This window comes from Mycena indigotica (genome assembly GCF_014461135.1).
Source record: "Mycena indigotica strain 171206Taipei chromosome Unknown Mind.scaff0001, whole genome shotgun sequence".
Classification (NCBI taxonomy): domain Eukaryota; kingdom Fungi; phylum Basidiomycota; class Agaricomycetes; order Agaricales; family Mycenaceae; genus Mycena; species Mycena indigotica.
In genome coordinates this window covers 1,258,164-1,271,999 of record NW_023503000.1, presented here as the reverse complement: position 1 = coordinate 1,271,999, position 13,836 = coordinate 1,258,164, and the positions used below count along the sequence as shown (strand labels likewise).

Genomic DNA, 13,836 nt, shown 5'->3' with positions numbered 1-13,836 from the left:
GGCTGTGTCGGCAATCAACCGGCAACTTCGCGCGGTTCGGAGCTTGAGGACCGATCACTGCCACCAAAGTTACTTACCACCATGTCCCTCCCCACACTTGCTCGTCTCAGAGTCCCAAAATTGCGTCTAGCCCGCTTTGCTTCGACCGGTTGGCAGTAAACTGGCACTCTAATCTCACTGTTAACCCAGCTTCAGCACGCAACGATCCGAACTGGAACTACCAAGTAACCGATTCTTCAGGCATAACCACGAACCTTATACTTTGGCATCCAGGATCCTCTTAACTTGGAGTCGTTACTGACAGAGGAAGAGATAGCCGTTCGGTGCGTCATTCATGCTTGAACGTGGTCAATGTTGAAGCCATCTCAGTGATACAGCCCGTGCATATTGTCAGGCAAGTGTAACGTTCCACAACTCGAATTAGCTCATCCAGAACAGGAGAACCTTCTCCCCCGCGTATTGGACTCGTGGAGGACGGAAGGTATTCTAACTTTCTGTGCACTGTGCAAGCCGAATTGAACTGCCTGGAAAGGATTCAACCATGAAACGCTTCCGGAAATGGGAAAGCTCGGATTACTGGGACCCACCATCAACGGTTATGGCTGCGCGGGCGTGAGCAACGTTGCCTACGGCCTGATAATGCGCGAAATAGAACGGTTTGCTGTCACTCTCGTATGCATCTCCCTGGACTCATGTCCGCCAGTGTCGACTCTGGGTACCGATCGACCGCCTCCGTACAATCATCGCTCGTTATGCATCCCATCAACGAGTTTGGGACGGACGCGCAAAAGGAGAAATATCTTCCCCGCCTTGCCCGGGGCGAGATTGTCGGGGCTTTTGTACGGGTCACCTGCTGAGCGGACGCGTCTTGTTAATTGGTTTTGTAGGGACTGACGGAACCAAACCATGGCTCGGATCCCGCAGGCATGGAAACTACTGCAGAAGAAGTGGATGGCGGCTATATCATAAACGGAAGCAAAACTTGGATATCTAACGCCCCTGTCGCGTAAGTAGCTCAACACTTGTGTTCCACCACAACTGACACTCCTCCCAGCGATGTGTTCATTATTTGGGCGAAATGCAAATGGGATGGCAAAATTCGTGGTTTCATCCTGGAGAAAGTGGGTGGTATTCTTGACCAAAGCGTGCTGTCTGATCATTCCTTGCAGGAGATGAAAGGCCTTACCGCCCCCGCAATCAAGAATAAGCTCGCGTTGCGCGTGTCGCTTACCGGCTCTGTCTTCATGGACTCCGTCCGCGTTGGCCATGACGCTTTGCTTCCCCACGGGAAAGGCCTCGCTGCACCATTCTCCTGCCTTAATTCGGCGCGTTACGGAATCTCATGGGGAGTAATGGGCTCCCTCGAAGACTGCATTGACCGCGCACGCGAATACGGCCTCGAACGGAAGCAATTCGGCCGCCCCATCGCGTCATTCCAGCTGATCCAGAAGAAACTCGCAGATGCCCAGACAGAGGCGGCTCTCGGTTTGCTCGCCAGCTTGCAGGTCGGCCGCTTGAAGGATGCGGGGAAGCTTTCCTCGAACATGGTCAGCATCGTCAAGAGAAACAACTGCGGGAAAGCACTGCTCCACGCTCGCGCGCTGCTTGATATCTTTGGCGGTAATGCATGCGCGGACGAGTACCATGTTGGGCGTCACGCGGCCAACTTGCAAGTGACGAACACGTATGAAGGTGAGTCTTCTCCAAATTTTTGTGGATCAAGGCTCAACACTGCGCAGGTACCAATGTAGGCCTTCATGCAACTAGACATATACTCCTTACTAACGGTCGCCATAGGATATCCATGCCCTCATCCTCGGACGTGCTATTACTGGTTTACAAGCGTTCGCCAATTAGGAGTACATGTACATCTCAAGCGTCTGCGTTTCGTAGAATCGGGTCAAGAAACCCTAACCCTAAAATGGAAAAGACCTCTTCTTCTGTTTTCGGGAAATATTGTTTGCTGTCTCTCCGTCGAACACTAAAAAAAACATTTCAAAACGGAGGACGGGAAGACGAAACCCGATTCCTACATGCCGGTGCTATCAAACTTGAATCCTCTGGGGTCAACTCAGTCGTAGTTGTGATAAGTTGCGGTCGCGGAACGCACCGTTGTTTGGCCCATAGCCGCAAATCACGTTCGAACATCTTGGATCCGGTCCTTGTGAAAAGTTTTAAGGCTGTCTTCCGCTAAAAAAGACTGACCACCCGGTAACTGCGGTCCAATACGTCTCTGGGGCCGATACGATGAAATCGACGCGGCGATGGACCCTGCGCGCCGGTGTTTCGGGACCCGGTGGGAGCAGGAAAACCGTCAATGCCTTTTCGAGGGTATCCCATGTTGATGTTCTGAGGACTTCAGGAGGGTGGAACCCAGACAGGTCTTCGGGAAGATAAGCCAAGCAATAACGGGCTGCTCCAATATTTACGCATAACATGGGTGACAATTCCTGCAGTGTGAATGAGGACAGGACGAGGTTTTATAAGGATATTTACCTTGGTGGTACAGCCGATTCACGAGCTTTTCGCAGAGACCGCTGACATGGGATGACCCGCTGGCGGAGATCGAACGTCTTACTATCGGATCTCCACAGACTCTGTCCATACCAACTGCTTTAGTTAGTCTAACTCAGGCTGCTCTGTAGGCTAGCTAGGGTGGTTCCCTTGAGGGCCGCTAGGGCTGTCCCGCTAAGCTGCCATAGTGGGATTGTTAAGTGGCTGGGGTTGCCTCAGCAGAGCAACTGGGGTTGCCTCAGCAAAGCAACCTCAGTTATTTCTCAGAGGCAACGGTTGAGATAAACAGAAGCTACTATGGCTGCTTAAATACTCTACCCATAGATAGCCTACAGAGCATCCATAGATGCTTGCCCTCCACAACCGGAGTTGGTTCTTAACCATAACTGCAGTTGCATCACACCAACCTTGATACTGGTGGTTTATGGCATAACCTAGGCTGCTTCGCGGTCAGGCGGGGGGTTGTGACACTCATTGTGGACGCGTCTGGACAGATGTGACGAAGCTTCACGTGTTGGCCACTTCCTCTTACTTTTCCTTTCCCTTCTTTCCTCTATGGCTGAGGCTCTTGACTCGGAAGAGTCGCCTTTTGTTGCCGGGCCTATACCAGCTATGGGGACGCGGTGCCAAAAATGCAATATTGGTACCATTCTCCCTTCAAAGCAAATCAAGAATTCCACCGTGTTGGGGCTGAGAGGCCAATTTTTCTCCAAAGTAGGCCGGATTGTATGTTTTTTTCAGCCTAACAGCAGTTCTAGTGTTCTATTTGTTGGCCCTCCTCTGGACGGCTTCACCGTGCTATTCCAGCAGCTGCGCGAACCAATCGCTGCAATGCCTACTTTCTTCTTGGCCAGGATGCCATCACTAACGCTCGAGTACGTTCTTAATCAATTAAAATATCTTGCTAAAAAGACTGGATAGCCTTCCGGTGTCATTCACTGCCTAGATACCTCCTTTTGTAAAGGCCAGGGCATTCGTAGTGATGCGTGCTCGCACTTTCTGTGCAAGGACTGTTGCGCTCATCTGCTTCAAACACATCCAGTGCATGGATGTATCTCTACTGATCATGGTACGTCTTATATTTTCGCCAAATATGAACTCTTAAACCGGTCCATAGTGTTGTCGTCAACATCTGAGTCGACTCCATCCACTCCTACCTCCAGCATATCCACAGCCTCTACTTCTCCCTCTAACAACGAGTCCCCCATCAATTCAGCATCTTCTACACCTACTCCGGCCTCCCGTACCTTTCGTCGAACATATGGCAACAATTTATCAGATGCCTACACAAAAGGCGCCTTTCCTCCCTCTTTTATTGAAAATTCTCGTTTGGGCACCATCTCTAGTGCACGCCCTTTAAGCCGGCCAGAGATAGGAAGGCAACTTGAAAACGCTATCACGGTGGAATGGTGCTCTGTGAGTATTTTGGATATTCACTACCACTTTACTCGTCATAATCTACCCATTCTAGGTACTTGGTGAAAAGCCCAAAGCATGCAAGATTCCGACTACTTCTCTCCCACTATTCCTTCCCTGTCAAAGTGCCGAGCTCCTTCAATTCACCGGTCAAACTGCCGACCAAATGCGTATTTACTGTATACCAGTAGATGGGCTTTGGGAGGCACAGGCTCTTGCCCTTGCTGATGTACAAGCTGGCGACCGATTACTTCTGGGTTGTATGGAGCTATCTGGGCAAGCCTGTGCTTTTGGCACTAGTGTTCGTAAACGATCGCAGCCTGACCCTTCTATTTCTCGTGTTTTAAAACGAGTCAAAACCGAGTAGGTATTCTAGGTTTACTAGTTTCTATTTGCTGAAGTGCCACCTAGGATTTTGGAGCCAGCACTTTCACCGGTCTCAACGCCGGTACCCCTGGCATCTAGCTCAAAACCGGCTATAATTGATCTAACGTCTGATGGAGAGGAGGAAACCCCTTCGCATCCTATCTTATCTGGGTAAAGGACACCTTTCTCAATGTTGTTTACATTGTCTAACTAAGATCCACATAGGACGGTATCCGTAGTGAAAAGGTGAGAGACCGGTGACCGGTTACGTAGCATTTACTCACGGCTTTGTCAGAGAATCTTTGCCCACGTTTCCTCCCATGTATACGTGCGAGGTTAATCGCTTGTTCCTAGAGCACGGTGCTCATGTGGCAAGGGGTGACAAAGTAACGGTGGCGTACGCCAAAAGTTTTTTCCACCCAATACGTCAACGCTAGCTGGTATGCTCACTATGGTTTATGGAAATCTTTACATGACAAAACGGCATCTTCTCTACTTATGGATAAGTTTGAGAAATCCATACAGGCTGGTCAAACGGCGGAGGGTGTTTGGTCTCATATTCGTCAAGCTGCCAAGCAAAAAATTACTTGATATTTTTTTTTACCTTTTTGTAATTTATTTATTTTTATTTTTGAAAATTGGCCCTCTTCCAGAACCATCATGGTCCTACCCAACACCAATCGCTTCGAGATGCTGCTCCCAGAAAACGTTCTTGATCAACTTAAAAACGACTTACGGAGCGGAGATACGGCTCGGACTGAGCGTTCCCGATCTCTCTTAGCATCTCTTGCCCAAAGCCGTTCACTTCGGGACCGCACGCTCCGCAACAGACCCGAGAAGATTGTTGAAGCCCTAGAAACCAAGCTTATCGAGTTTCGACTCGACTATGTTAAGGCTATTCAGGAGCCTATTGGTTTAGATGAAGTGGAAAAGGCTTTGCGTCAGCTGCTACGCACCCAGCACTTGGATATTGTCGTAAGTCTTATTATTCCTTTCTCTAGAGTATCATCTAATGTCTTCAGGTCTTCGATAGGGCAGAGCCAGTAGGAACTGCAGCCACTAGAGCTGCAGGAAGCCGTCAAGATACCCCTGTCCTACCGGAGGATCCCCCTATTGTGCCGGACAACCCTCCTCCCCCCCCTCCTCTATTAGTTCCCCCTACATTTTGCTGTGAGTAATCGCCTTGAATAAGGATGGATAACAAAACTTACATCCATTCAGTGCAACTTACTATCGCTCTCCGTGACGCCACCAGTAACTACCAGATAACTCAGCGCGTCTATAATGAACTGAATGTTCCAACCTTGGAGGCATTTCCTGGTATTGAATCTATGCCGGAAACCTACATCTCTATTCCAGTTCAAGGCATTATTCATCTGCTCCAACAAGCGATGCAACCTCTTGCTGGCCAAACTCTGATCCTTCTGGGTGTGTTTAGCTTATGGTTCGTTGATGATTCTCTCTAATACACCCAATAGACACGTACACTTTGACCATCCATGAGCAACGTCAAGGAACCGAGCTACGGGCCGGAGCCAATGCCTACGAAACGGACGACCAGGCTTACAAATACCTAGTCGGAGGAATTTTTCGATGCTCTACTTCCTGCCCTCATGACATAGACGAATGTGTTGGTCCTAAAAGAGCGCATGAGGAGGGGCTTGCCATTTCCAAGGTTGTTTTCGCCCAAGAAGATGCGCCAGCCAATGACTGTCTCTGGTGGTCGCTTGATGGTGCCCAATTCCACGCTACTCGGCAGCCGAACGAGAGGGGGCAGGTGGTATACGCTCTGAAACTCTTGATTGCTCGACAGCAAGAGCATGGTCCCGCGGAGCCTAAGCCAGCTGAAACAGGTGGGAAAAAAGGACGAAAAGTCTTGGGCCGCAATGAACAACCAAGTCGGGAGGCTATTGCAAAGAGATATAGCCGAGCTTACCAGAAGATTGCGGCGGTTGAGGAGGATGATACATTCTCAGCAATGAAGGGCCCAGGAGAGCCGGGCAAAGGTGCCTCCCTCGACGATCTAGTGAAGTGGGCGCCGTATATGTACAAAATCTACACCCGTGTCACCGACGACAATCAAAGTGAGTGTCCAGACATACTTTATAAGGTTCTGACATTGACCAGAGCCATACGAACATATGGTGTGGGCACGATCTTCCCTCAAGCGTTCCGCCGAGTGGATTCGTTTCCTGGTTAAATGCGGGGAATATATTCTCAACTTCGAGGCAGATGGGAAAAAAGGAGTCGAGGCCTTCAAGGCCACTAAGCTGGAGCCTCTGCGTCTCGCCTTTCCCAAGGGGAAGTCCCGCTCTCTCACGCCCAAGAGTTTGTGGCAGAAAATCGAGTCTATTGAGACCGATGAGAGTGACTAAATATTTAGCGGCTACGAGCTCCAGCCCTAGTAGTAGGAACAGTAGTACCGTGATTTAAAGTATCTTGAAAGACCCACATCATCTCCCCAAAGTCCAAATCTTCTCCATTGTGCTTCTCTTCAAATAAGGCGCGGGCCCTTTCTAGCTCCTTGCGTTCAGCGTCGATGATTTCCGTGCTCGTGGGGTCCTCTTCATTATTGTTAATGAGCTCACAGATAGTGCGTAGCTTGCGTGAAATATGCAGGCCGGCAATATAAATCTGGGTACGACAACAAGGAGCCGCCGTCGAATTTGAGAGTCGTCGAGGATTAGCACCCTGTTGAATGGCCCGATTTTGGACGGTACGCAGCCATTTCGCTGTGCAACCGGCACATCCTAGGCCACTCTGACAGCTAGGGCTGGAATTCTGGTCAGACTGGACTGGGCTGAATCCGACAAACCTACCAGATATGGACAGGAGCCAGGGGCACCACATAGCAGAAGACGCATTGCAATGTTTCCGCAACTGAAATTGTCAGTTGATGTTGTTTACTTGCAAGGGAGCTACCTGCTTTTGTCTAGTTTAGTTTGGTGTTCACTCCTCTGGTGCTCTTTCTCCAATGTGGTGGGTTGAGGAAGGCGAAAGACACCTGCGGCTATTGTCGGAACTTGAGGTCCATTCCGGCGTTGTTTTTGCTGCGCTAAGAGCTCTGGAATATCAGGGAGGTCGACATTATTGGGATCCAAGACACTAGTGGCAATAGTGGCTTGTCGAAAGCCGGCTACGGCCGGGGTGACCGACATGGTGCAAAAGTGTGTGGATAAGGATGTGACTGCTGTGACATGCACGTGCTTAACGCGTCTCTTCTGTGTATTCCTCCCAGTCATCCCCTTATTCACTGAGACGCGTCTGTACGCGACTTTGTTGATGTCACGCGCTGGCTATATAAGGGTGACTGACTGTTTTGCTACTTTCTTATCTCTCCAGGAGTGGCCGTAACACCTTAGTGAAAGCGCTCTGTTTTCAAGACCTCCGGTTGGGCCTTTGGGCGACAGCCGTGGAGACTCTATACTTTCTGGGTGTTCTGCTGTTTTGTGGCCGCTTGTGCATGGTATGTTGTCCCCTCTTCCCCTTCTCTGGGCCTTGTCTCTGATGTTTCCACCTCCACCCCCAGTTTCCCCCCGGGATCTCCTCGCTGTTGTGCCCTCTTCCTTGGTGGTCCTGGTCATTTCCTACTACTTTTTGGGCACTATCTCGCGCTGCCTATTGTTTTGGCTCTGGACCGTGGCCGGCTGTTTTTGTTCCTGTTTTCACTGTTGTTCGGCGCAAAGTGTGTGCTCCCATTCTCTCAAAATTGCCCCAAATCTTACGAAAGTTTGCAGATATGTACCTCGTCCCTCTACCTTCAAAACGCTCTCAGCCGCGTCCCCTCGCATGCCCTCGTTGTTGAGAACGAGCCCGACGAAGGTTGCCTTTTTTAGACTCTTCAGGTGTGTGCTCCCATTCTCTCAAATCTGCGCCGAATCTTACGAAAGTTGGTAGACTTCTACCTCCTGCCTTTCTCTCCCAAACGCTCTCAGCCGCGTTCCCCCGCGTGCCCTCGTCGTTGAGAACGAGCCCGACGAAGGTTGCCTTTTTTGGACTCCTCAGGTGTGTGCTCCCATTCTCTCAAATCTGCGCCGAATCTTACGGAAGTTGGCAGACTTCTACCTCCTACCTCTACCTTCAAAACGCTCTCAGCCGCGTCCCCTCGCATGTCCCCGTTGTCGAGAACGAGCTCGACGAAGGTTGCCTTTTTTGGACTCCTCAGGTGTGTGCTCCCATTCTCTCAAATCTGCGCCGAATCTTACGAAAGTTGGCAGACTTCTACCTCCTACCTCTACCTTCAAAACGCTTCCAGCCGCGTTCCCCCGCGTGCCCTCGTCGTTGAGAACGAGCTCGACGAAGGTTGCCTTTTTTGGACTCCCTGGGTGTGTGCTCCCATTTGCTCAAATCTGCGCCGAATCTTACGAGAGTTTGCAGATATGTACCTCTTACCTCTACCTTCAAAACGCTCTCAGCCGCGTCCCCCCGCATGCCCTCGTTGTTGAGAACGAGCCCGACGAAGGTTGCCTTTTGGATATTGTAGTCCATCATATTTGTCCCTGTCATTACGCTATGTGTTTACGCACCTTGTCTCTTGTCTGTTCCCATGAAGGACGATTATTGCTGGGGTGGCCCCCCTCATATTGACTCTATCGACTTTCTTCAGACCCAAATCTGGGCTGATGACGACCGTCGCATAGGCTACTTTCTCTCCAACTCCTTTTTTAAGACGACTGGGCTTTCTACTATGCGACGAGAGCTGATAGAATATCTCAGAGCTTCCTCTTACTGGGTACGCGTAGCTTTTTGCTCCTTGCTAGTTGATTGACTCCACTAACTGCTCTCTGGTAGATCTCGGTGATCTGTGGCTACTTTGAGCGTGTCTTGAATGTGGATCTTGGAGGCCTTTCTGACGAACATCTCCCCTTCATCCTCAAAGAATTCATAGAGTTCCAGGAGTTGCGCTTTAACCAAAACGACGACTCTCGCGACCACATGGCTTACGCACAGTTGACCTTGACCTCTTTTCGCTCTAAAATCCAGAAGATTCAATCGGTAGCGTGGTTGGCCGTAAGTACCCCGGCGGTTTGTCCCCCACTGTTCTCTGAATAAGTTTATAGAATGCTCCTGCCCGGCAATTTTCTACACTGGAAGACGTTCTACTTCCTTATGGTCACCCTGATATGGAATACGAACTGGAGAATAATGACTCTGACGATTGCATGTCGGATGATAGTGACTCCGACTACGCTGATGAGCAAGATGAGCTCTTGCTAGAAATTCAAGAACATCTAAAGCTCTGGGAGTCAACTCAGCCTCCACCCCTTCTGGAGCCTATATTGACTTTGGACCGGTCCCTAAGCGATATTAAGGACCGTGCTGACCGGGTCTTTCGACGGGTTCGTTCTTGTATATATATATTTGCCTTCCAGTCAATCTTTTAGATTGTACCTTGGACCAGCACTCCAGCAGACACCGACACCCTATATCGAGAAATCAACCTAGTTGTGGATGATTTGGTGTGGCTTCGGCGGCTAAAGCGAACAGTTTATCGAAGCGCCACTTTTCAAGAGGAGTTGCAGGTGCGACTAATTACCCCTGCTTTCTTATAATCTAATTACCATTTTCTAGAGCTCGGGTCTACAACGATGGATGTACGACTTTTGTCAACCAGGAAATCTTATTGAGTTTGACCACCATGGTCTTCTCTTGCCTTTTTTCCGGCGGTATAACTGGAAGCTAGCATATATTTTGCTTCTGCACTGTTGGGACGGCTCTCCCAATACCTTCCCTGACAAGTCCCGGGCCAAGGTTAATTTTACCGTTCTCTCCTTCTGTGTTATATGTCTCAGTGACTTTTAGACCGCCATCCGGATTGACCCCGCCAAGGGAAATGCCCAATTCGTCCCAAACCTCCTTCAATTCATCAGTGACACGGAAGAAATGAAACCGTGGACGTATAATCCCATGGCTGCTTTTACGTTTATGTCTCAAGCCGCTTTTGTTCTCAACTGGCGCCGATGGATTAAACCTCATCTCAAGGCCTGTACGCAGCGGTATCCAACACGAGCTCGGTGGAAGTTTGTAAGTACAAATTCATATAAGGAATATTATTCTCAGTGGTCTTGGACTTCAGGACCCCGATGTATGGAACCCGGCTACTGTATATAACCATATCATGAGCTATATGGTGGTACCGCGACCGGCACGAAAAGATGTTCATCCAGATCAAGTAATCCGAGACGAGGCGACCACTTTCATTGAGAAACTCGACCCACGGTTGCGGACTATAGCTACTGAGTCACTTTGGCAGCGTAGCGTCCTGAATGAAGTCAGTGAAGATATAAATCGGAAGGAACGGGCAAGACAGTCTATGCAAAAACCAGAAGGGACCAAGCGAGAACGTTCCGACACCCTGGCCATTATCTCTGGCGCTCAAGGCCGAAGTTCCCGCAAGAGACATCACCGTGAACAGCAGACCCGGCAGATGACCATCGCTGCAGACCAGCAGGAGGCAGGGGCCAAATCCCAGAGTTTGGAGATGGATAGAGATGAGGATGAGGCCCATACACCATCCTGGTGGCGAGATCGATCATGCCCTCAGTGTTTTCAGGGAGATCCTTCCCAGTTTTGTGTTCGGATGGTCGAGGTCAAACGAAATCCAAATGCCGACAAGTTTCTTGACTACGCTCTTACTCATGCCAAGGGGAAAAGCCGTTTGCAGCCCCGGAAATTTCTGGTCTGTCTTTGCTCTCTCTTCTAATCTTACTTACGAATATGAAGTCTAGACCAAGTCACGCGGAAAGCAAAAGCGACAGAAGTACATCTCTCCTGACGATCCTCGTCTTCAACTAAAGTACTATCGTCGACGCCATGATGTGGCTCTCAAGTGTGGCCGGGATATTGTACGGTTCTATTACCAAGATGACGGGAAGTATCGGCTTGTACGTTACTACCAATTCTATCAATCCTCTAAACTTATTCCGACTTGCAGGTTGGAGGTGTTAACTTTTGTGCATTCTCTGAAGACATAATGAAGATTTTGAGAGAGAATCACCGACTCGTACAGGTCAATGGCATCCGCCGCCGCGCAGCGATGGATAACTGGTCTCATATTGGTACTATGACTGGATATGGAACACGACAACCAAAAGGTGGAGTTAAGGGCGATATTTATAACGCATATGCCAAGCATAGTGGAGCAACACCAGAAGATCTTCTGGGTCTCATGCGACATGCCATGGTATATCTGAATCCTTGCTATTCATTGTACTGACTGTGCTCAGACGTTAAACTTACTTGTCGAGGGCTCCCGCACTATCTGGTCTGGTGCTCCTACTTATTACAAAAATCTCGTGGAAGAATCCGAGTTGGCTTACTTAGGAAAATATGGTTTAACTGGGTATCATTGCAGTAACTTCGTCAGTTGCATTCACCGTGACGACGACATCGAGGGAGGGTGCCTTCATCCCTGCTTCCAGCTTTCCAAGGAGAACTGCGGCCCCCAAGACTTCAACTTTGCATACGTTGAGTGGGGTGTCGCAATTGAAACCACTGCAAATGCTTTGTGGTGAGTTATAATCAAAATGATTCTTTTAGTTTTGACAAAAAATAGGTTGTTCGATGGGCGTCATGCTCATGGCTCTATCATGCCTAGCGCAGAAGCTATCAATGCCGGCGCGCAATCCGAGGGTGATCATGGGAGCAATAACCGACGGAATGTGAACCGGGCCCGTACCTGTCGAGATGGACTCAATCACTATAATCTTCGGAGCCAGGCCATGTTATCCAATACTAGATAGATACTTGTACTACATTATCGCTTCTTTTACTGGTGACCAAGCCATTTCAAAAATCTGTTTGTCCATCAAAAAAGGCTGCTTCCCTCGTTTTTGTAGTACTCCCAGACGACGTTCGTTGGCAATAGATATCATTTCATCTAGAAAGAAATTGTAACTAGTGAATAAATTAGTCAAAGACACAATAGTAGAATGGCCAAAGTACCGAGACTGGGACATTTCCCGGACAATAGCTTGAAATGCTCCATACCACACGTTGGTTTGCTCACAAACAGAGGAGTTGAATGTCCAACTGTCTTGACTGGTCCGGAGCTCAGAGAAGAGGATGGGAAGGCAGTGAGCATTACAAAAGTCATCATCGTGGCCCGACGAGTGGAAAACATCAAGGACGAAATTGACGGCATCAAAGTGGGAATCGTTTTGCGTCAAGATGTGCTTTAAAAGATGACACGCGTTGTCGTAGAAAAGATGTGTAGGCAGCATCCATTTCTCTGGAAACAGAGATTTAAGAAATTGCTAAAAGTGCCATAAGATAATAGACAAAGAGACAAAGAGAAAAACGGATAATTACACGAACTGCGCTTGGACCCTCCGATGTGAAAAACGTAGCTCGACCAATGATTATACCGCAGGGCAGTACCATAAGCTGGTCATTGTGTGTATAATTACGCCGGAGTTGAAGTCGGCCTTCTGATTTAACTGTGGTGGTCTTCGAACGTCTTGGTGTCCGTGGTACGTTGCTTTTATCTAGGCGGCGAGTAAGGTCATTAAACACTGACTGCTGACTTATCCGCATCTTCTCCTCCAGTGCACGATGTAAGGGCTGCGAACAAGTAATAAAACCTGCATCAGCGGGTTCCTCGCACGTAGACATGCGGCACTGGCTTTCACAGCCAGCATGAGAAGGACAGAAATGATCTTTCACCGATGCGAGCCGCTCTTGACAGTTAAATTTTAAGCAGCATGGATGACCAATGGTCACTCCATCTGTAACAGCAGCCCGGAGAATGCCTGGGGCCCATTGATTTGGTAAAACGATGAGTAGTAGATGGCTTACAACGTTGCTCTCCAGTCCCATCTATGATCTTGAGACAGTCATGACAGGCATGGTAGCGCATAGGCTGACCATCTTGAATGATGCGTTGGTTATAATACGTAAACGCGGTCTCCAGGCGTTCCGATTGAGGACATCGATGGAGCAGGACAAGGCTCTCCGAGTAGTGATCAGCCCGTCGAAGCAGCGCGTGCATCGTGAATGCGTCCATAACCGTACTCTGACTGATGGTTGGGAGCAGAGATGAGTTGACTACTTGAGGTAATTGAGCCAGTGTATCGTTATAGATCTCAGAGAGGTCGGAAGTGGAGGTACTATCTTGAAAGTAAATCATGAGATGAAAGATGGGAGGCGTGACATACTGTGAAATAGCTAATGTTCGCTCAAAGAACACACAGAGCTGTTGCTCTACAAATGAAGCTTCTTGAGCATGAATAAAGGGGAGAATCTCTGGATAGTAATGTCGGGTAGAGTTGATTTGTGAGGCATTTGTAACGCAATAATCATAGTGATAGCGTGTATTACAGCCTATATAGAGTCAGTCCAAGATTAAATGTCCAAAAGCTGGAGAAACTGACCGTCACAATATAACGACACTTCATAAGCTGCCAGAACACCACGACGTAGAGTAAAGACCCGGCAGGGAGCCTTCTGAGGTTGAGTAAGCTTCCGGCCTTTGCATGTTGCCCCAGGCTTGCCCCCCACACAGTGTTTATGAGGGGGATACAGCATCTCTGTACCTGATAT

The 13,836-nt window shown here is 49.1% G+C and overlaps 2 protein-coding genes across 2 annotated transcripts; both read left to right on the top strand.

The window, feature by feature from the left end:
* Window positions 1-81: 81 nt before the first annotated feature.
* On the top strand, window positions 82-1,857 carry MIND_00024900 (Glutaryl-CoA dehydrogenase; the record flags this gene model as incomplete). The annotated part of the gene is made up of 11 exons (XM_037357219.1): window positions 82-148; window positions 190-224; window positions 274-323; window positions 378-481; window positions 533-656; window positions 704-839; window positions 888-1,006; window positions 1,055-1,121; window positions 1,170-1,692; window positions 1,740-1,747; window positions 1,798-1,857. 11 exons carry the CDS (start codon window positions 82-84, stop codon window positions 1,855-1,857), a joined length of 1,293 nt encoding a protein of 430 aa, XP_037225129.1.
* A 6,985-nt stretch (window positions 1,858-8,842) lies between these two features.
* MIND_00024800 (uncharacterized protein) lies at window positions 8,843-12,038 on the top strand (the record flags this gene model as incomplete). Its single annotated transcript, XM_037357218.1, has 11 exons — window positions 8,843-9,028; window positions 9,088-9,306; window positions 9,357-9,635; window positions 9,681-9,818; window positions 9,868-10,047; window positions 10,099-10,320; window positions 10,373-10,975; window positions 11,025-11,180; window positions 11,231-11,479; window positions 11,523-11,806; window positions 11,852-12,038. 11 exons carry the CDS (start codon window positions 8,843-8,845, stop codon window positions 12,036-12,038), a joined length of 2,703 nt encoding a protein of 900 aa, XP_037225128.1.
* Between the last annotated feature and the right edge of the window lie 1,798 nt (window positions 12,039-13,836).